This window comes from Lissotriton helveticus, chromosome 4_2, assembly GCF_964261635.1.
Source record: "Lissotriton helveticus chromosome 4_2, aLisHel1.1, whole genome shotgun sequence".
Taxonomy (NCBI): Eukaryota; Metazoa; Chordata; class Amphibia; order Caudata; family Salamandridae; genus Lissotriton; species Lissotriton helveticus.
The window spans coordinates 90,120,257-90,139,885 of NC_136064.1; the positions used below are offsets into that span (position 1 = coordinate 90,120,257).

A 19,629-nucleotide genomic window follows, 5' to 3' on the forward strand; every position below is an offset into this window, starting at 1 on the left:
TGCATTACTTTTTTAAAGCAGACCCAATGCAAAATCGAACAGGCGTTTTTAACTGCTTTGTTACCAAAGTACCGCTACTCTGCTTTGCATTACTTTGCACCGTGAGGGCATTTCATGGGTGGAGCATGGACATTCCTGTGCATCCACACCGATAGACTTTGACACAAATCCATATCTACAAAGAACTGTAGACATGGATTTGCGCCAAAATCCTGTGACTTCCTCCCTCGCATAACAAGGAGAGATATCTTTCTTTCACCTTGTTTTTCGTCTTTTTTGCATTTAGGTGGCCGTATGAATTAGGAAGTGCCCCCATCCCCAGTCAGGTAGTAAAATATCTTGGTGTTAAATTGGATTAAGCTCTAACAATAAAAGAGAAGATCCTATCCATCACGAGCACCTGTGTCCATTTGATGCGCCTACTGAGAAAAGCACTTCCTTTTCTTCCGCTGGCGGCCAGAAAAACCCTGGTACAGGCTCTTGTTGATAGCAGGCTTGATTATGGTAACTCTCTTTTGGCTTCCGCCAATGAGACATTACTCTCTAAGTTACAGGTTGTACAATACAGCTGCATGGTGTATTTGTAATCTTCCCCCCAAGATCTACATATACCCCACTTCTAAGACCTTTACACTGACTACCCATCAGAAAGTGAAGTATATTTAAGATCTGTTGGCTTACCCATAAAACTTTAGTGAGGAAAGGACCAAGCTACCTACACTAGAAGCTTCAACGCTATCTCCATGTCAGGAATTTGCAATCAATGGATAAAGAGCTACTTACCAATCCTCGCATCCGATGATTAAAGTGTGGAGGCAGATCTTTTTCTTACCTTTCCCCCACCTACTGGAATAATTTGCATCTTCACATACACGCATGTATCCATTACACAAAATTCAAGAAATTATTAAAGATTTACCTTATTTAGTCTTGCTCTCTTATCCTGCTGTTGTGTCTACCATTAGCACCGAGATACCTCATTGGGGTGATTTGTGCGCAATACAAAATTAAAATAACATAACATCCTGCGTTACGTGAACTCTGTAAATCTGGACCTCAGCCTACAGAGAGTGATATAAGGGTTCGACTTGAGTGAGATCCATATAAGGAAAGGAGAGAGCTTAACGATTTCTTCCAAAAACTGAACAAGATCTCCTGATGGGTATAAAAGCTTGGTGTTGTTTGCGGAAGTCGCAAGTGGTGTCGCAAGAATGCATTCTTCTCTATCTGAAGTCAGTGTGTATCTGAAGACAGCCAGATTCCTGAACCTAGCTGCGGACAGGAATGGTCTGTGCCAGAATTAACAATCACAGGTAAATCTGGGTCGCCAAAATTATGGATGAAATGAAAAATACCTCAGTTCACCCTGACTACACTCAGTCTCCTCATCATTAAAGGGAACAGTACTATACTGGCTTGAGTGGCATTACAGTCTCAGGCAAGAAATGACTTTAAGCACTCGGTTGACAACTTTTAAAGTCTTTCTTTGGTTGACTTCATACAGATTGCCTAGCAAGGAGCAGACTATAGACCTGACAGAGTAATATTTGATGTACGGCAATGCAACAGCCAAAAGTGTTGCGCTGCCTTGTATCAAATTGAGAAAGAAATGCTCTATGGGCCATATTACGCGAGAGTACAACCGGCATGTGCACCTACTTTGTGCATCTCCGGGACACTACAGAAGGGGCCGCAGACTCTTGTGCAATCTCTTCTGTAATACTGATAGCGCTGGCACACATGTAGCGTGAGCGCTATCTTCAGAGGGTGTTCCCTCATTTGCATGTGGGCAAGGCCCCACGCAAATGAGGGGATCAGTTTGCCTCTGTGCCCGCACCATACTATTATGGATGTGGACGCAAAGGCAAACAGACCCTTTGGAGGTGCACTGACAATGCACCACAAAAAGGTGGCAAAGTGGCCATGCACCTCCTTAAGCCAGGAGTCCCATGGATCCCCAAGATATATCCCTGGAGACAGGTGCAGTCACTCACTGCACGTGCCTGCTAGGGGATCACTCACCCCTCTTTAAAGTCCAGGCGCATGCTGCCCGCACAGTGAAATATGGAGCAGCTTGTAAACAGCCTCTCGGTATTTCACTGAACGCAGTGCCCCTAGGGCAGAGACGTGGCTTTGCGGTTTCCTTAAGGGCAAAGCATTAATTGTAATAGAGTGCATTGTCTCTGTTTGAACCCAACGTATCTCTTTAAAGGTACCCCTTGGCTCAAACAAGGACAGCGCATCCTATCTGTAATATGGGTCCATGTCTACCAAGATAGGGCTCATTCTTTTCTCTCACCCAGTGCTGAGGCACTTTTGGCTGTCATGTGTCAACGCACACACCCTAGCACCATAGGGCAAGAGTGCGTGTGTTCCCTGAAGCACAGGTTTGAAACAATATCCTTTAAGACTTTTCCACTCTGTATGTGGGCTGTACAATGCAGAATTGGAAAAATTAGTAATACTGAAAACATTTCTCCTCATTACACCAGCCTCGAGGAAGTGTACGTTTTTGGCACAGTTCTCTGTCTATGAAGGTTAGTAGATAGGGATTTGTGTCAAAATCCATGTGCTTGTATGTGAACACCCATGTACTAACCATTGAACGCCCTCTTAATTCTATGTAAATGCAAATCCGGGTTTACGTTGGAGAGTAAAGCCCACCTCAACACTTTGTGCCGGGTTTGCCTCAGTTCAGTGACTCAAATCCAGCAGAAAGCGTTACTAAATCTGGGTCTAAATGTCTATCCCCCTCTCCTTCCTGGATTAGCTAGCATCGGAGAAGGTCATGTGTTAAATTGTTTGAATGTTATTTAGTTGGTAAAAATTAATTTGAGACGTCCCTTAATTTACTCCACCATGGGACCTATGTGTTGGAAACTAAATAAGGGTGTTAAGACAAAATATCGGGATTAAAATACTGGGAACCATAAATATCAGAAATTAAATATCATAACACACAAATATTGTTGACAAGAATATCGTTTTTGAGGTAAGTAATATAGTGGAGAAGTGTGGCTCAATGGTTAGAGCGGCAGACCCTGATGCAGAGGTCTAACCCGGGATCAGGGTTCAATTCCCCGCCTCGGCGGGTCTTGGGCTCAAAATTCCACAGACCTGATAATTCTCGCCTCGGTGCCTATTCCAATCATGGGTCCCACTCAGCAACTCTGGGCAGTAGCTTGCTTAATCTCCACAACGGCCCCCACAACGCAAAGGATGCCTGGCCTCCACCTTGGGGGTGCCCAGGAGTGGACACCTCACAGGGAAAGCCAGGATGGGTTCCACAGCGGTATTCGTACAAGCGCCTTGAGACCCTTGTGGGTGAGTAGTGCGCTATACAAGTATAAATTTACATTTCTTTTACATTTTAAAAGAATATCAATGTTTTTAGTTTCGTTTTATTGTAAAAATATTGTTTTTAATACTTTTAATGTGATCTAGTTGATATATTAATGTTACTATTGTTTATATAAATGGTATTAATTTATTTTTAATATAGCTTGTACTTTTAAGTGATTTACACTTTTGTATGTAAATAATAACAGTAAGATATAGGGCCAGATGTAGGTGATTTCCATTTACCGATTCTAAAATACCGAATTTTACCGATTCGGTATTTCAGAATTGGTAAATGGTCTGTAGATAAAAATTCGGTAAATTTTACCGAATCGGTAATATTCTGCATTACCGATTCGGTATTTACCGATTCGGTAATTCCCATTCATTCCTAGGGGCCTGGAGGCCCATAGGAATGAATGGGAAGCCATTCACTATTACCGATTCGGTAAATACCGAATCGGTAATAGGGGGAACATTTTCAAGGGTGGCAAGGTGTCACATTGACACCCTGTTGCACCCCTGAATAGTGCATGGGTGCACATGTGGCAACATACATGCCCTAAGGGCATGTATGTTTGCCACATGGCACTTTTAAAAAAGCAAATAATTGCTTTTTTAAAGGTAATCCGTATTTATCACCAACTTGTAGTATTGGTAAATAACGAATCCTTACATGAAAAATGCACTCACTTGAGTGCTCCCTACATTAAGAATTCGGTAATTTACCGATTCCTTAAAAACCGTTTGGTAAATTACAGAATCCTTAAACCTGCCTCCTACATCTCAAACCCTAAATACCGGTCGGTAACGGCCGAAATTCGGTAATTTTGGCCGTTACCGACCGGTATTGGGCTACCTACATCTGGCCCCTAATGTCAGAGAGTTGTTGGGTCTGTAGTGGGATAGAGTGGGAAGTTAATTAAGTAATAATTATTTATGAATTATTTAATACATTTTATTTAATGATATGTTTAATGTGAAGGGATATAAGGTGAGAAGTTTAATTAAGTAATTAGTTAATAATAATATAATAATAATAATAATAAATAATAATAATAATAATAATAATAATAATAATAATAATAATAATAATAATAATAATAATAATAAAACATTTATAGAGCGCATGGCTGCACAAACTGTGTGTCCCCGCACTAACTGCTAACTGAATCTGTCAGAGGGAGAAGAGGGGGGGGAGGGCAGGGAGAGTAATTATTGTGGGTAAAGGTGTGTTTTTAATTTCGATCTAAAAATCGTTTCTGAGGGTTCCATACGCAAAGAGACTGGTAGAGCATTCCAGTGCTTAGCTCCAAGGTAGCGAAAAGATCTTCCTCCCATTCTGGCTCTGAAGATACGGGGAAGTTTGAATTGTGTCAGTCCAGAAGATCTTAGTTCTCTGAGGGGACGATGGATAGACAACAGATTTCTGAGATAGATAGGTCCTTTATTATGGGCGATTTTATGGACATAGCAGAGGCTTTTGAACATAATTCTTTCCCTGACAGGGAGCCAGTGAAGTTTAGCAAGGGCTGCTTGGGATGATGTTCTTCTAGGTAGACCTAATACCATGCGGGCGGCTGCATTCTGTATGCATTGTAGCTGGTGTAACTGTTTTTGGTTAAGGCCTAAAAGGAGAGCATTTCCATAGTCAAGGTGGGGAGTTATAAGCGCGTGCACTATGGTTTTTCTGGCCTCTGTAGGGATGATATCAATGATCTTTCGTAGGATTTTTAGAGTGCCAAAGCATTTGCCTGTGGTTTTGTTAACTTGAGATTTTCCTGAAAGATCCGCGTCAATCATAACCCCTAAGTTTCTGACCTTTTCCACAGGGTGTGGGGGATCGCCCAGAGCCGTAGGCCACCATGCCTGGGACCATATTGAAGCATTGTTCCCTACCACCAACACCTCTGTTTTGTCTCCGTTCAAACGGAGGCAATTGTTGTCCATCCAGGTGGCTACCGCACTCATGCAGTCCGAGAAATTAGTGGCATATTTCTCGCTGTCTGGTGTCAGCTTAAACATGAGCTGGGTGTCGTCGGCATAGCTGACAATGCCCACCCCAAAGCTCTCAATGACGCGGGCCAGGGGCTCCATATAGATGTTAAATAAGGTGGGGCTCAGACTCGAGCCCTGAGGAACCCCATAGCTCACGTCACGAGAAGATGATTTAAAGGGTGGACAGTGCAGCTGGAATGATCTATGAGAGAGAAAGGACTGGAACCAGGCCAGAGCGTGGTCTTTCACTCCAATGTCTGAGAGTCGGGACAGCAGCGTGGCATGGAGCACAGTATCGAAAGCTGCGCTAAGGTCTAACATGACCAACGCTGCTGTTTCTCCTTCGTCTACCATCTTGCGGATGCATTCTGTAGAGTAAAGTACCGCTGATTCAGTAGAATAACCCGGTCTAAAACCCGATTGAGTGGGGTGAAGTATGTTTTCCTTTTCCAGAAAAGCCATGAGTTGTGCATTGACTATTTTTTCTATAATCTTAGCACATTGTGGCAGGAGGGAGATGGGTCTTAGATTTTGAAATTGAGTGATGGGAATATTGTTTTTTTTTTTGAGGGGGATGACCTGCGCAGTTTTCCAATCTTCTGGTACTTTGCATTCTTGAAAAGAAAGAGTTATCATATTTCTTATGTGATCTATTAGAAAGCTTTCCATGATGTCTTTGATTTTGTCCAAAGGACATACATCGGTAGGGGAACCAGAATGTATGCTATTAATAATGGTGATCAAGTCTTTTTTTTCAGGGGTAGTGAGTTGAGTAAGGGTAGGTTTTTGAGTAAGGGGGGGCCTGAACCCTATCTCTTTTGCTGATATAGAGGATTTGGGGAAAGTGGCATGAATTTTCTCAACTTTATCAATGAAGAAATCAGCTATTTGTTCGCAGATGTCGTTGGAGTATGTGTCCTGCGTATCTAAACACGAGATGTCTGTTAGCTCTTTATAGATACGGAACAGTTCTTTAGAGGGATTGGCTGCCTCTTCGATTCTGGTTTTGTAAAAGGCGCTTTTTTCCTCTCTTACCATTTTCTGATAGACTTTTAGTTCCGATTTATACCTTTCCTTAAGCTCAGGGGAGTAGTTTTTCCTCCATTTGCGTTCTGTTACTTTGCAATGGGATTTTGCTATTTTTCATTTTTCCGAGTACCACGGTTCTGATTTGGTTCTCCTAACCGGTGGTTTCGAGGTCCATGGGGCGATGTTGTCTAATGCCTTATCTAACCATCGTTCATAATTATTCCATGTGTCTTGTAAAGACTGACCAACCTGCGGGGAGTGTTTCTCTAATTCGTTGATCAGGCGTTCAGGGGTGTAATTTTTCCAGTTACGGCGTTTAGCAGACAACAGTTTATTGGGAACATTTTTAGCAATGATAGTAGGGATAGAAAAAATTTTAATGTGATGGTCAGACCATATTATTGGGACCGGGGGGAGCAACTCGATACCTTCCCATGTGGCAAATATCGGGTCAAGAAGGTGCCCGTGTTGATGCGTTGGGTTGGTGGATAGTAATTTTATTCCCAGCGCATGTAATGCAGACCTGAGTATTTGTGCTTCTTTAGCATTGTTGTCTTCAAAGTGAAGATTTAGGTCCCCTAAAATCATGAAGTTGCTGTGTCTTATGGCTAGCTGAGTGGCTACTTCTAAGAGTTGGTTGCAGAAGGATGTAGCCGTGCCCGGGTGGCGATATATGAGAAGACCAGCAATGGTGGTAAATGGAGAAAGTTTTATAGAGAATGTACCACATTCACTATTCGTGATGTTTTTATTAGTGAGAGTACACTCAAGTTCCTTTTTGAAAATAAGAGCAAGTCCTCCACCACGTTGTTTAGGCCTGTCGATTCTAAGGAGACTGTAGTTCGAGGGCACTGTTTCCAAGATGTCGGGGGCGGAGGATTCCTCTAACCATGTTTCCGTCAGGAACATAACATCAAATTCACGGTTTTGAAGCAAATCGTGGATTTCAGTCTTATGTTTTATCATGGACCTGCAGTTAAGCAGCATCATTTTTAGTTTAGTCTTGGAAGCATCGAGGTTCTGAAGAGTAGGGAACGGTTTGTTGCAGGTGTTACAGTGTGACGGTAACATCCAGTTGGGGTCAATGGTGTGCAGACATGATTTATTCGAGATCTTACCCATTTCTAATAGAGTTGCGCTAGCATATTGATATCTAGGCTGGGATTCTGCCCTGTCAGTCCTAAGGGTAAGGAGTCCTGCCCCGTGCCTCGGTCGGTCGCGGACGGGTGCTGACGGGCTGGACTTTGGCTTGACTCCGGCGCGCGATCGGCGTGCCCGCAATGCGTGTCCGCTGCGCGGAGCCATGAACGTATGTTTTTATAGCGTCGTTCGAGCGACGCTCCCCAGCGCGCCCTCACAAAGATGGCCGCTGTTCTCGAGCACCGAGTCCGCGCAGATGCCGGCGTTAAGATCGGCCACACCCACAGACAGGAACCGGGCAAGTAAGCTGCCCGAACAAGGTGATTCAAGAACTGTCACGAAAGTACACACACTAGTTAACAATTAATTATTAATTGTTAATGATTCATCTAATTGATTTTTAAATATGTAACTTATGAAATGTTTATTTTACTTATATTTTGGTTGTGGGCTACTAGATTTGTAGATGTCTAGGGTAATAAGTGAATTAAGTGATAATTAATAAGCACTTATTAATTGTTAATTGATTATTTAATTGATTTTTAATTATGTAAAATGTGGAGTACTGATTTATTTTATTTATAATTTAATTGTAGGATGCTCGGTCTGTAGGGGTCTAGGGTGAGAAGTTAATTATGTATTCATAGAGTGATTAATTATTCATTGTAAATTCATCATTTAATAGTTTTTTAATTATGTAAATTATATATTATCGATTGTTTTCATTCATATTTTAGTTAAGGGACGCCATATTCTAGGGGCGTAGGTTGGGAAGTTAATTAAGTAATAACTGATTAACTATTTATTATTTTTAAATTAATTATTTCATTGGATTTTAGATAGGTAAATTATTGAATACTTATTTATATTACTTATATTTTAGGTGCAGGCTGCTAGGTTAGTGGGGGTTTAGGGTGGGGAATTAATTACATAATAATTAATTAACAATTAATTATTAGCTGTTAATTAATTATTCAATTGATTTTAAATATGTTTATTATTGAACACTTATTTTTTAGTTATATTTTAGGATGTGGATGGCTGGGTTTGTAGGGGTATAGGTTGGGATGTTAATCAATTAATAATTGAATACAATAATTTATTAATTTACAGTCTACTATTTTTTGACTAGATATGTAAATTGATTCATTGTTTTTTTAATACATATATATATTTTTCATGTTAATTAGTAATGTTTAAATGAAGAGTTTATTATTTTCTCTACATCCATGGATTACTCATATATGTAATGTGTATGAAGTGAAGTATTTTCCCTACTCTTGCTTAGACTGCAGCACGAATAGTAAAATCAACTTCGCAGTTCAACACTTTCCCTATTATTGTGCTGTTTGGAGTGGGAATAGTAAACTTTATCCCACCGATGTCCATCACAATTCAACGCTTTTCCTACTGTTGCACAGACTGGAGAGAGAATAGTAAATTTTACCCTTCGGGAGTCCATCACTTTCCCTATTGTTGAGTTATTTGGAGTGGGAATAGTAATTTTAAGCCCTATGAAGCCCGATCCTTTCCCCACTGTTGCACAGATTGGTGTGGGATGTCCATCACAATTCAGTGCTTTTCCTACTGTTTAACTGTTTGGAGTGACGATAGTATATTTAACCCCATAAGAAGCTTTGTCTACGGTAGCGAATTTCTCTGGTTTTATATGAGTCAAATGTCCAACTAACTATAACGTCTCTGAAACCTATGGTTTTTTCAGTGAATTTCAAAGGTTATTTAAATGTTAATTTCATATTTTAATATTTATAAAACCTAAATTTTTTCTAATTGATTTTGAATATTTTGCAACTCTATTATCCTTTTTTTAACTTTCAAAATTATGCAACGTTTTATATGTTCCCAAAAAAATATGCATATCAAACATTCTTTTTTTATAAAACTACAGTACCGCACTGGTAGTCTGCCAACCTCGATCAGCACGCAAATCCTATCCACCACATTTAAATGATGCGCATTTCGTATCCGACAGCTTTGTAACACCACGTCCCGCGTAAAAACATGTACGTATGAGGTCACGCCGGCTGCTACTATGGGATGCGACCAGTACCCGCTGCGTGTTCCAAATGCAACGAATGCACGCTGCCACGCCCTGTGTTACGTCATAGATGTACAATATCGCGCCGCATATGCCATTCCCTCATTTTTTTGTCTCAAAACTATATCTAAATACCTTTAAAGTGCATATGAGAGCAAGCGATAATTAAAAATATTTTAAACAGTTATATATTTTTTACTGTAGTAAACTTATATTATAGTAAATATATTTTCTCAAAATCTCATTAGGTGCGATCTCATTGCGAACTAGCTGCGCAATTGCCATGTGACCATTAAAAAAAAACATTTCATTAGTTCATAACATTTCCCATTGTAACAGTTCAAAAACGCCACCCATTGTAGTCAATATCTGTACTGCATTTCATGAAACACATCTCTTCTGCTTAGAGAGCTTTGTTCTAAACTTTTTACAATGTACACATATCTTACACTACACACAACATGCAACCATAATTTTCATCAATATTCATACTCTGTAAAGTAGCCTTCCACCTGTGATAGCCATACACCTAAAAGTCACATTACCGAAATGTTCTCCAATACCAGAGGTAACATATTTGCATACGCTGTCCACAGCACAACGTAATATAGTACAGCCCAGAGAGAGTATAATGCATAGATAATGAACACACGGACACAGATACATAGTGGAAGTGGGTACGGGCACGTACGCTCAACTCCTTTTTATTACCAGGGTCACATATCCAGTGGCGTCTGTGCTGGATGCGTGTGGGGTGAGTGTAAACCAGCCCTCAGGGAATGGTTGCTGCTAGCATCAACTACAACAGTAATCATTGCATCACACACAGAGATTCAATATTAAAAAAATCAATAATTTGTGCTGCAGTAAGGTAGGGACAGTAGATGTGAAATAATACAGAAATAATTCTATCGTAAAAGAACCACAACTTGTGGTATACTGACACACAATCAATAGATCTGAAATAATACACAAAAAGATTATATCATAAACACTCCATCAGGTCTAGTGCACTCACATAGCCACATCAAAAGCATTCAGCATGTGCACAGCCAGCAATAATGCGTGCTGTAGACAGGCCGTACTAGGAGCAATATCTGTTGCCATCAACACTACATCATCTTTAATATCAACTCAATCTGAATTGTGAACACTGCTGTCTGCAGTGTTGGCCTCAGAGAGCGGTCAGCAACGACCCACAGCTATATAAGGTGACTTGAGCTGCCCAGTGTGTCGTAAGCGAAGCAACAAAAAATCGTGTGCGGAGCCTGCAATGATTCATATGCATGGTGCAGACAGTACACACTAGAGTAATGTCTTTTCCTATAGGACTACCTCATCTAAAATAGCGACTCGATCTCAATTGTGAACACTGCTGTCTGAAGTGTAGGCCAGAGTGAGCAATCAGCAAGGGCCCACAGCCACGTGGCATTGACTTGAGCTCTACAGTTTGCAATACGCGAAGCAAAAAAACGTGTGCAGAGCCTGCAATGATGCGTTTGAGTGGTGCACACAGAGCGCACTGGAACAATGTCTTTTCCTACAGGACAGCATCATCTACAATACCAACTCAATGTCAAATGTGAAAACTGAAGTCTGTAATACAGTCCAGAGAGCATGCAGCAACAGCCCACAGCCACGTGGCATTGACTTGAGCTCTACAGGTGGCAATACGCGAAGCAAAACAAGCGTGTGCGGAGCCTGCAATGATACATATGAGTGGTGCAGACAGAACGCACTGGAGCAATGTCTTTTCCTACAGGACTACCTCATCTACAATAATGACTCGATCTCAATTATGAACACTGCTGTCTGCAGTACAGGCCAGAGCCACGTGGCATTGACTTGAACTCTACAGTTTGCAATACACGAAGCAAACAAAACGCGAAGTGGCACTGAACTGGTGCGACCGGCGACCCCCGCTACACAGCTCCTGGCTCCGGAGTATGGCACGCTGCAATGTTAATAGTACTGAATACTCTGCCATGGTTCCCGCCACATCCAGGCCCATTGACATTTGGGGCCCATACCGCACATACATAGCGGGCACCGTGGAGAGCAGTCAACCCACTCCTGCACCTGTCCCCGAGGGTATTGGTTGAGGGATGGAGGATACCCCGTTCTTGGATATTTGTTTACTGTGTACATTGTAAGATGCCCTTGTCCCCTTGACCTCACACCCCACTGATCCGGGGAGTCGCCTACTGTACATGTCCTGTTGGGAACGTTGCGAGATTGCGCTACCTTAGAAGATTGCCATAGATATATTGCCCCACTGTGGGCCTTTACCCTGTCTTAACGACTACGTTTGAGTATGTTCAGAATCTGATATGCTTTGCATTTGAGATCAGAGTGACACCCAACGAATCATCAATGTATATTGAACATGTATACTTATCTTTATTTTGTATTTCTTTTGGAAAATGACAAATAAAGTTTAAAAAAAACCAATGCAGGTAGTAGTGTTCACAATTCAGATTGATTCGCTATTGTAGATGATGCAGTCTTGTAAGAGAAGAGATTGCTGTAGTGTGTTCTGTCTGCACCACTTATACGCATCATTGCAGGCTCCGCACACGTTTTGTTTGCTTCTTGTATTGCAAACTGTAGAGCTCAAGTCAATGCCAAGTGGCTGTGGGCCCTTGCTGAAAGCTCTCTCTGGCCGGTACTGCAAAATTCAGTATTCACATTTGCAATTGAGTTGGTATTGTAGATGATGCTGTCCTGTAGGAAAAAACATTGCTCCAGTGTGCTCTGTCTGCACCACTCATACGCATCATTGCAGGCTCTGCACACGTTTGTTTTGCTTCGCGTATTGCAAACTGTAGAGCTCAAGTCAATGCCATGTGGCTGTGGGCCCTTGCTGATCGCTCTCTCAGGCCTACACTGCAGATAGCAGTGTTCATAATTGAGATCGAGTTGATATTGTAGATGAGGTAGTCTTGTAGGAAAAGACATTGCTCCAGTGCGTGCTGTCTGCACCACTTATATTTATCATTGCAGGCTCTGCACACTTTTTTTTTGCATCGCTTATTACTAACTGTAGAGCTCAAGTGAATGCCACGTGGCTGTGGGCCCTTGCTGAACGCTCTTTCAGGCCTACACTGCAGACTTCAATGTTCACATTTGACATTGAGTCGGTATTGTAGATGATGCTGTCCTGTAGGAAAAGACATTGCTCCAGTGCGCTCTGTCTGCACCACTCAGACGCATCATTGCAGGCTCTGCACATGTTTTTTTGCTTCGCGTATTGCAAACTGTAGAGCTCAAGTCAATGCCACGTGGCTGTGGGCTCTTGCTAATCGCTCACTCTGGCCTACACTTCAGACAGCAGTGTTCACAATTGAGATTGAGTCGCTATTGTAGATGAGGTATTCCTTTGGAAAAGTCATTGCTCTAGTGTGTACTGTCTGCACCATGCATATGTATCATTGCAGGCTCCGCACACAATTTTTTGTTGCTTCGCTTACGACACACTGGGCAGCTCAAGTCACCTTATGTAGGTGTGGGTCATTGCTGACCGCTCTCTGAGGCCAACACTGCAGACAGCAGTGTTCACAATTCAGATTGAGTTGCTATTGCAGATGATGTAGTGTTGATGGCAAAAGATATTGCTCCTAGTACGGCCTCTCTACAGCACGCATTATTGCTGGCTGTGCACATGCTGAATGCTTTTGATGTGGCTATGTGAGTGCACTAGAACTGATGGAGTGTTTATGATATAATCTTTTTGTGTATTATTTCAGATCTATTGATTGTGTGTCAGTATACCACAAGTTGTGGTTCTTTTACGATAGAATTATTTCTTTATTATTTCACAGCTACTGTCCCTACCTTACTGCAGCACAAATTATTGATTCTTTTAATATTGAATCTCTGTGTGTGATGCAATGATTACTGTTGTAGAAATATATAACTGTTTAAAATATTGTTAATTATCGCTTGCTCTCATATACACTTTAAAGTTATTTAGATATAGTTTTGAGACATAAAAAATGAGTGAATGGCGTATGCGCCGCGATATCGTATGTCTATCATGTAACACAGGGCATGGCAGCGTGCATTCGTTGCATTTGGTACGCGCAGCGGGTGCCACCCCATACGTACATGACGTAACGTTCCACTTGGTAGTGCGTACCGGTCGCATCCCACAGTAGCAGCTGGCGCGACCTCATACGTACATGTTGTTACGCGGGATGTGGTGTTATAAACCCCTCGGATACGAAATGCTCATCATTTAAATGTGGTGGATAGGATTCTCGTGCTGATCGAGGTTGGTAGACTACCGGTACGGGACTGTAGTTTCTCAACAACAAAAAGGTTGATATGCATATTTTTGGGGGAAGATATAAAACATTACATAATTTTTCAAGTTAAAAAAAGGATAATAGAGTTGCAAAATATTAAAAAACAATTAGAAAAAATATAGGTTTTATAAATATTAAAATATGAAATTAACATTTAAATAACCTTTGAAATTCACTGAAAAACCCATAGGTTTTACAGGCGTTATAGTTAGGAATTAGCATTTAAAAAACCTTAGAAATTCACTGAAAAAACCATAGGTTTCAGGGACATTATTGTCCAACTAACTATAACGTCCTTAGAAACCTGTTTTTTTCAGTGAATTTCTAAGGTTTTTTAAATGCTAATTCCTAACTATAACATCTGTAAAACCTATGTTTTTTCAGTGAATATATATATATATATATATATACGAAGAACCCCTAAGACACCGGACTCTGTTTCCAGGAAGGAACCTCAGCATCATTCTCGACTCCTCCCTCACCATGACCCCCCAGATCAACTCCATCGCCTCCACCAGTTTCAACTGCCTCTGGATCCTCCACAATACCTTCAAATGGATACCCCTAGAATGCAGAAAAAACCTTACCTATGCACTCATAACCAGCAGACTGGACTACGGCAATGCCCTCTACACCGGAATCAACAGAACTCTCCTACACAGGCTACAGACCATCCAGAACGCCACAGCCAGATCCTCCTCGGAACACCATGGCACAAACACATGCCCCAACACCTACGTGACCTCCACTTGCTCCCTGTCGAGAGGAGAGTTACCTTCAAACTGCTCACCCACGCCTGAAAATCCCTCCACAACATTGGACCCAAATACCTCAACGAGAGAGTCTCCTTCCACATACCCAAGAGGAACCTTCGCTCCGCAGACCTTGCACCCGCAGAGACTCTCCACATCCGCAGAACCAGAGCAGGAGGAAGAGCTTTCTCCTACGTCGCAGCCAAAGCCTGGAACGAGCTCCCTGTGAACATCAGACGCTCCCCCACCCTCCACACCTTCAGGAAGAACCTCAAGACCTGGCTCTTCGATTCATCCGGAGCTGCACCCCACCCTCCTCAGCGCCTTGAGACCCTCGCTGGTGAGTATCGCGATTTATAAACCCCTTGATTGATTGATATATGCGTGTGTGTATGTTTTTATAGTAATGTAAAACATTTAAAATATATTTTAAGTAAAAACATAATGTAATCATAATGTAATTATTAATTATGTTGCACTATATATAAACACAAACCAATATATAACTGTGTGTGCGCGTGTGTTTGTGTGTTTATTTAAGTATATATTTATATATAGTATTAAATATTAGTGGAATGTATTGAATTTACATTACTTAAATGTGTATATTAAAATATCTAACATTAACTACTTCAAACTCTATTTACATTTAAAAATCGATATTTCTTCATCTTCCTGGATGATATTAGTGAAAACAATATATTATTATGATATATTAGTACTTACCATTATAAGTATAGGAACACAATATTGTGGTAAATTATATTTTTGACACAATATTTTTGTCAACGATATTGTTCACCATGATATTGTGTCAGTGATCCGAAACAAGACTGTGTTTAAGTACCAAAACAAGATAAAAGCGCTCTGTTATTCATTGGGTCTTGCCACACTCTCTATAAAATTGTGAATAATTAAATTCACAATTTAGCAAAAAAATCATTTATTATCATTTATTTGTATGTAATGGTGTGCCTCTTCACAGGCAGTGTGCCTGTGTTTCTCTGAATTAAAAGAGCACAGCTTCTCTTCAACAGTTCTGTCTTGGTCCTTTAAATCTCTTGAATTCCAGCCCTCTACGAGCATCTTTTCCTAAAGGTTTTCCATATAACAGTTAAGCCTAGCACACCTTGATTTCTCACTATGTTCAAGAAATGAGGTGTTTCACAAAAGATGAATTCTGACCCTAAAGTCCTATGCATAATTTACACAAGTAAAATGTGCCCTTATCACAAAGGAGTGTGGTTTACACGCTTAAGTGTGAGGAGCATATGTATACAGTGTCAGAAGTTTCTAAGGGGCAGATGTATCAAGTGTTTTTTTTGTCGCAAACGCTGCGAATCGCAAAATAACACGTTTGCGAGAAAAAACCGGGAAATGAGATCTATTAAAAAAATCTCATCCCAAAATTAAGGAATCGCAAAATTTGCGATTCCTTAATTTTGCGCTACCATTTAAGGAATCGTAAAAAGCGATTCCTTAAATGGTATGTAAGAAAGAAGAAAGTTTTGCGATTTCACTCTAAGAAATCGCAAATTACCACCAACTTGTAGGTGGTGGTAATTTGTGAATTCTTTTACAAATGCACTTTTTGCAATTTGTAAAGGTGGCATGTGACGCTCATACATGCCCCTAGGGCATGTATGTACGCCATATGTGCACACATGTCAATTTCCAGGGGTGCAGCAGGGTGTCCTTTAGACACCCTTGCACCCTTGAAATTATTCTCAATTTGCGATTAGCAAATTGCGAATCGCAAATTGAGAATAATTTCACATTCATTCCTATGCGCCTCCTGGCCCATAGAAATGAATGGGAAATTATTCCTCAATTGCGATTAGCAATTTGCTAATCGCAATTAAGGAATTTTAAGAAATCGCTAAAAAAATAGCTAATTTTTACATACATACCATTTTGCAATTCTCAAATAACTATTCCTTAAAAATCGCTATTTGAGAATCGCAAAAGGGTATCTTGATACATCTGGCCCTTAAACGATACCACGTATGAGCTAAAACAAAATCAAGCCTTTTTGATTTTGCATTTTGCTGCTCATGGGTCTGGACAAGGCCTGTGGTGGAGATTATGTTTGTTTTTGTAAATCACATGTGGAAGGTTGACAACATGCATAATCTACAAACATAACTCGTGGTATGTGAGTTAGTGGAGCAGTAAAGTATGCCAGGCAGAAGTAGTTCAAATTTCCATGACGGTTTGCGGGTTGGCCCCATACTAAAATCCTCAAATAAGCTGTGAAAGGTCAAAGTTCAGGCCAGATTTCATTCATAGTAAAACGATAGTTCCACTGCAAAGATCAGTATTGCAAATTCAGGGTATGTGCAGAGATAGAGAAATGTAAAGTGGGTAGGAAGAGATTGAGCAGTGTGTGTGCCCAAAAGGACAAAGTCCAGTGAGAGAGGGAGAAGGTGTGTCAAGCAGGGATTCAGAAGTTCCATCAGATGTGACTTTGTGGTACAACAGACATGGGAGACACACAAGTAGTAGAAAATAATGACAGAGTTACTTACAGCAGGCACAGGGCGTATGCTCCGGGCACAGATTCACTGTCACGGACAAGGAAGCTTCCATCCTTTCCCGCTTTGGCTAACAAGTCCTCCGCCTGAACCCGGCTGATGTCATGATGGTACCATGCGGCGGCCATTGGGCTTTGAGTCTAGCGTGGATGCAGGCTGGGTGTAGTTCACCTGTTAAACCACACCGCTGGGAGCTCCATGTGGCCGGGTACACACACCACAGCTTGTGAAGCCAGGAACACGCCTCCAAGCCTGCCCAATTCAAGCCTGGCTGCTGGTGGCCAAGTGGATCCTAGAACAGTCAGAAATGAGCTGGACTGAGGTGAAGAACACACTCTATGGCCCTTCCTTCATGGTGGCAAATCACAGGGCCACATGAGGCACAGTTAGCAGATCAAACCTGCAAGAAAGAGAACAAGATTGAATGGGTAAGAGTTTCTCAGTGTCATAAAATAAGAGAGGCAGTTTGTTTTTTCACATTCTAAACCATGCTATATGTCCCACCTAATGTTATAGCCCAAAAGGTCCATATGATATAGAAGATTTCAATACAGGAAACAAAACTAAGCCATTGAGACATGGGGAGGCCCAGAGAGGCAAGCTCTTCAGCATTGTAACTGGAGAGAGGCCAGCCTCTTTTCTCCATATTCCCGTAGTCCAGTCTACTGCTGGCGAGGGCCTGAGTGACGGTCCTTCTAGTTTTGAGTGGGAGCCAACTGATAACCTTGCAGAGCAGGCATAGGGTGTGAAAGCAGGCGGACGAGACTGCGTTTACCTGTTTCTGCATAGATAACTTGCTGTCTAAGATGATGCAGAAGTTGCGTGCAAGGTCTGTCGGGGCAGGGGAAGGGACAGGATCAGCAGGCTACCAAGTTTCATTCCATGGTGAGGTGTTGTTCTCAAAAATGAGGACTTATGTTGTGTCCGTGTTGAGCTTGAGACAGTTATCCTTCATCCAGTCGGTGACGTTCATCATACATATGTGGAAGTTGGCTCTGGTGATGGAGGAGTCTTTTGATAGCGAGTATGAGCTGGGTTTCGCCAGCATAGGAGATGATGTAGAGTCCGTGTGATCTGACGTGTTGGCCAGGGAGTCATGTATGTGTTGAAGAGGGTGGGGCTGAGGACGATCCTTGTGGGACGCCGCAGATGATCTTCTTGGGTTCCGAGGTGAATGGTGGGAGACGGATTCTCTGGATTCTTCCAGGGGAGGTATGAGGCGATCCATTTGAGGGTGTCTCATTGGATTTTAATTTTGTGGAGTCTGTAGATGAAGATTCGTGGGAGACAGTGTCGAAGGTGGCTAACGGGTCCAGGAGGATGAGTGCTGCTGTTTCGCAGTCCGTGGGGGCCCTGATGTCGTCAATGGCTGCGATCAGGGCTGTGTCAGTGATGTGGTTGGCTCAGAATCTTGATTGAGAGGGGCCCAGGAGGTTGTAGTGTTCCAGGTGTTCGGTGAGTTGCCGGTTAATTGACTTTTTGAGAACCTTTGCCAAAAAGGGGAGTAGGGATATGGGCTGGTAGTTTTTTGGATCTGCTGGGTCAGCAGATGGTTTCTTCAGAAGGGGCCTCACTTCAGTGTGTTCCCAGCACGTAGGGAAGGAAGCTGTGGTGATGGAGGTGTTCAGGACGTTCTTGAGCTTGTCCCCAATCGTCTTGCTCCCGAGGTTGAAGATGTTGTGGGCTCTCTTCTCACCCTATTTGCTGAGTTTGGCCTCTCTAGGATCTTCCTGATCACAGTAGTCGATGACAAATTTCCCAGAGACACCAAGCTGTGTTACCAGTATGACATGGGAGAGGCCAAGCCTTGTATTCAGTCTCTGAGCATAGAGTGACATGACAGACCAAAAGAAGCCAAGATCTGCACATGGAGCGACAAGGAAGAGAAACAGAGAGGCCGGGCTCTGCGCCCAGTGTGACAGGGGAGGCTAGGCCCAGTACATAGTGTAAGTAACAAGAAATATACGGGCCCAATTCACAGAACTAACTTAAGACAAGATCCTAAACTTAATACCATTTTGGTATTCACAGAAGGCACTTACTCATTTCGGTATTCACAGAAGTTAGGAGTCCTAACTTTACTACTCCTAAACTGAGTAAAATCCTAACTTTAATACTTTCGGTATTCACAGAAGGCATTTAGGAGTCCTTAAGTTAGGACTCCTAACTTCTATGAATACCGAAATGAGTAAGTGCCTTCTGTGAATACCAAAATGGTAGTAAGTTTAGGATTTTGTCTTAAGTTAGTTCTGTGAATCAGGACCACGGAGAGACCTGGGTCCAGGGCAAAGCTTTAGGGGCGTGTATGGGATGGAACAACCCCCAAATTAATTGCTCTGTCGGTTACGAGGCAGATAGTTGGTTCTGCTGCCCTTAATCATGTGTTTATTTTATTCAGACCACTTGGCTCAGGAGGAGGGAGTACGTAAAAGCACAGACAGGGGCTGAGCTCAAAGCACACATCCAAAGGA

The 19,629-nt window shown here is 41.9% G+C and overlaps 1 protein-coding gene across 2 annotated transcripts in view; it reads right to left on the bottom strand.

The window, feature by feature from the left end:
* LOC144752052 (phosphatidylinositol 3,4,5-trisphosphate 5-phosphatase 2-like) overlaps positions 1-19,629 on the bottom strand; it is a 598,959-nt gene that overhangs the window by 431,001 nt on the left and 148,329 nt on the right. For both annotated transcript variants that reach the window (XM_078640002.1, XM_078640003.1), the window contains exon 2: positions 17,153-17,558. In XM_078640002.1, coding sequence (XP_078496128.1) covers positions 17,153-17,286 — 134 coding nt within the window. In that variant the 5' untranslated portion in view covers positions 17,287-17,558. The remainder of the gene's footprint in view (positions 1-17,152; positions 17,559-19,629) is intronic.